The sequence below is a fragment of the Apteryx rowi genome, unplaced genomic scaffold (assembly GCF_003343035.1).
Source record: "Apteryx rowi isolate R43461 unplaced genomic scaffold, aptRow1 scaffold_354, whole genome shotgun sequence".
NCBI classification, from domain to species: domain Eukaryota; kingdom Metazoa; phylum Chordata; class Aves; order Apterygiformes; family Apterygidae; genus Apteryx; species Apteryx rowi.
This window is the reverse complement of record NW_020450019.1, coordinates 805,808-807,816: the sequence shown is the minus strand read 5'-3', so window position 1 is coordinate 807,816 and position 2,009 is coordinate 805,808. Positions and strand designations below refer to the sequence as shown.

The following is a 2,009-nucleotide window of genomic DNA, read 5'->3' as shown; positions in this document are numbered from 1 at the left end:
CCCCTGTTACCTTGCCCCCGTTCCTGACCTGCTTCTCCCCCTGTGCCCAGCGAGCCCTGCGGCTTCGAGCCCACGTACCAGGAGCTGGCGAGCGCGGTGAAGGAGGAGTACCCCGACATTGAGATCGAGTCCCGGCTCGGGGGCACAGGTAAGGCGGTCTGGGGTCTCTCAGCCCCGTTCCCCGGTAACGTGCGGGGAGAGTGGAGGGGCTGAACGGGTTTAAAGCTCGCGGTGAAGATGAGACCGTGATTTTGGGCCGTGCATCAAGGCTCCTRGGGCAGTTTGTGCATCGCTTGCGTGATAGGTGCATGTCGCAGGGGCTGTCCCTGCCCCTCACCGGCGTCTTTGGGGACGCAGAGGCTTTCGGGAGCCTGTGGGTCCGCCAGGAGCAGGGCAGAAGCCACCACATCTCTCTGGGGGCTGCTGCCCCTGCTCTGTGTGCCCGCTGGCCCAGTCGTGCTTCACAGGGCACGTTCTGGCGGGTCTGGAAATAACCTGGACCCAGCCGCCGTGTTTCTGCCTCTCAGACGCTCGTTGCTGCGACAGGAATGATTGCGGGACTGGTCTGGGGTTTAACGGCATGGTGCAGGGCAGCAGCGCGGCTTACGGCTCCGCTCTGCGTATTTTTAAGGTGCCTTTGAGATTGAAATCAATGGGCAGCTGGTCTTCTCCAAGCTGGAGAACGGAGGCTTTCCCTACGAGAAGGATGTAAGTACCGGGGCCCAGCGAGGTCCTTGCGTCAGCCGGGTTCGACGGGCCCTAGAGGGAGGCTGGTTTCTGCAGCAAGGTCTCCCGTGACYGGTTTTTCCCTCTGAGGCTTCTCAGTGTCTCCGTTTCATCACCCGCGAGTTCTGCAGAGCTYGGAGGGTGGGGAAGCCTCGCGGCCCCGCCACGCTTCAATCCCACCTGCCTCCCCCGGCAGCGGCCACTCCGAGCGTGAGCCCGAGCTGCTGCTCRCGCAGGGGAAGCGGGGAAGGTTCCTGGGGCTCCTCTCCTGTCCCTTCAGCCCGGCTGTTAGGTGTCGGCCATGTTTCGGGCCCAGGGCGCTGTCTCACCTTCACCCTTGTTACGTTTGAGTGCTGCCGACCGGTGCGTCCCCCCCGCGAAGCGCCCGTCCGCGACGCAGGCTGGCCGCTGAGCGCCACCCCTTCCCCTCTGTCTCCTCAGCTGATCGAAGCGATTCGCAGAGCGAGGAATGGGGAACCGCTCGAGAAAATCACCAACAGCCGCCCGCCGTGCGTCATCCTGTAGCCCTGGCTGCGTCCCTGTGCTGAGCCGGGATCTCCCGGCGCCTGCCGGCCAGCCCGTGCCCCCCTCGGCACCCCCGTGCTTCGCTCCTCTCCGCCTCCGTTAGCTCCCTGCACGGCCGGGGACGTCGGGGGGACGCAGGCACGTGAGGAGCCTCCCGGGGAAGGCCACTGCCCGGTGTGGCCGCCGCGGCAGCCAAGATCCCGGCTCTTGCTGGCGCTGGATCCAGGCTGCTGGAGGCGCCRGGGGCAGCTGAGGCGGCCGCGTGGCTGTAACCCGGCGCAGCCCCGGGGTGGCACGTCCCCCCCCAGTCCTGGCCCGCTGACGGGTGTAACCATGGTACTGCTCGGCTCCCCCGGGGCAGGGAGAGCGCTTCCCTGCCTGCCTTCGCCGTCCCCTTTCCTCTCTCCGGGCTTGGGCTCCTTCGAGTGCCCGGCAGGGTGGGCATAGAGACTTTCCTCCCGCAACTGCTGGAGTTTTGGGGGAGTTCAACAAACCCTCGGGTGCCCCCCGCGCCGCGGGGCCCGTGAGCGCTCTGCCCAGCCCTCGGGGGAGCCAAGCCCGGCGTACGCAGGGGACTCTGCAGGTTCAGACCTTCCAGGAGGTTAATGCAGAGGAAAAACACTTTCCGTAAACTTTGGCACAATTCGTTAATGATTAAAGTAAGTCCCTCCTGTCACTGTTTAAACTGGTGTGAAGGCAGCAGGGCCTGGCTGCCSGGCCTGGGCATGGGAACCCCTGCTTGGCTCTGGCCCCAGAGC

The 2,009-nt window shown here is 65.7% G+C and overlaps 1 protein-coding gene across 1 annotated transcript; it reads left to right on the top strand.

The window, feature by feature from the left end:
• Positions 1 to 30: 30 nt before the first annotated feature.
• MIEN1 (migration and invasion enhancer 1) lies at positions 31 to 1,936 on the top strand (the record flags this gene model as incomplete). Its single annotated transcript, XM_026072941.1, has 3 exons — positions 31 to 148; positions 632 to 708; positions 1,168 to 1,936. Coding segments are annotated over 3 exons (279 nt in total), but the record flags the coding sequence as incomplete, so codon positions are not given.
• Between the last annotated feature and the right edge of the window lie 73 nt (positions 1,937 to 2,009).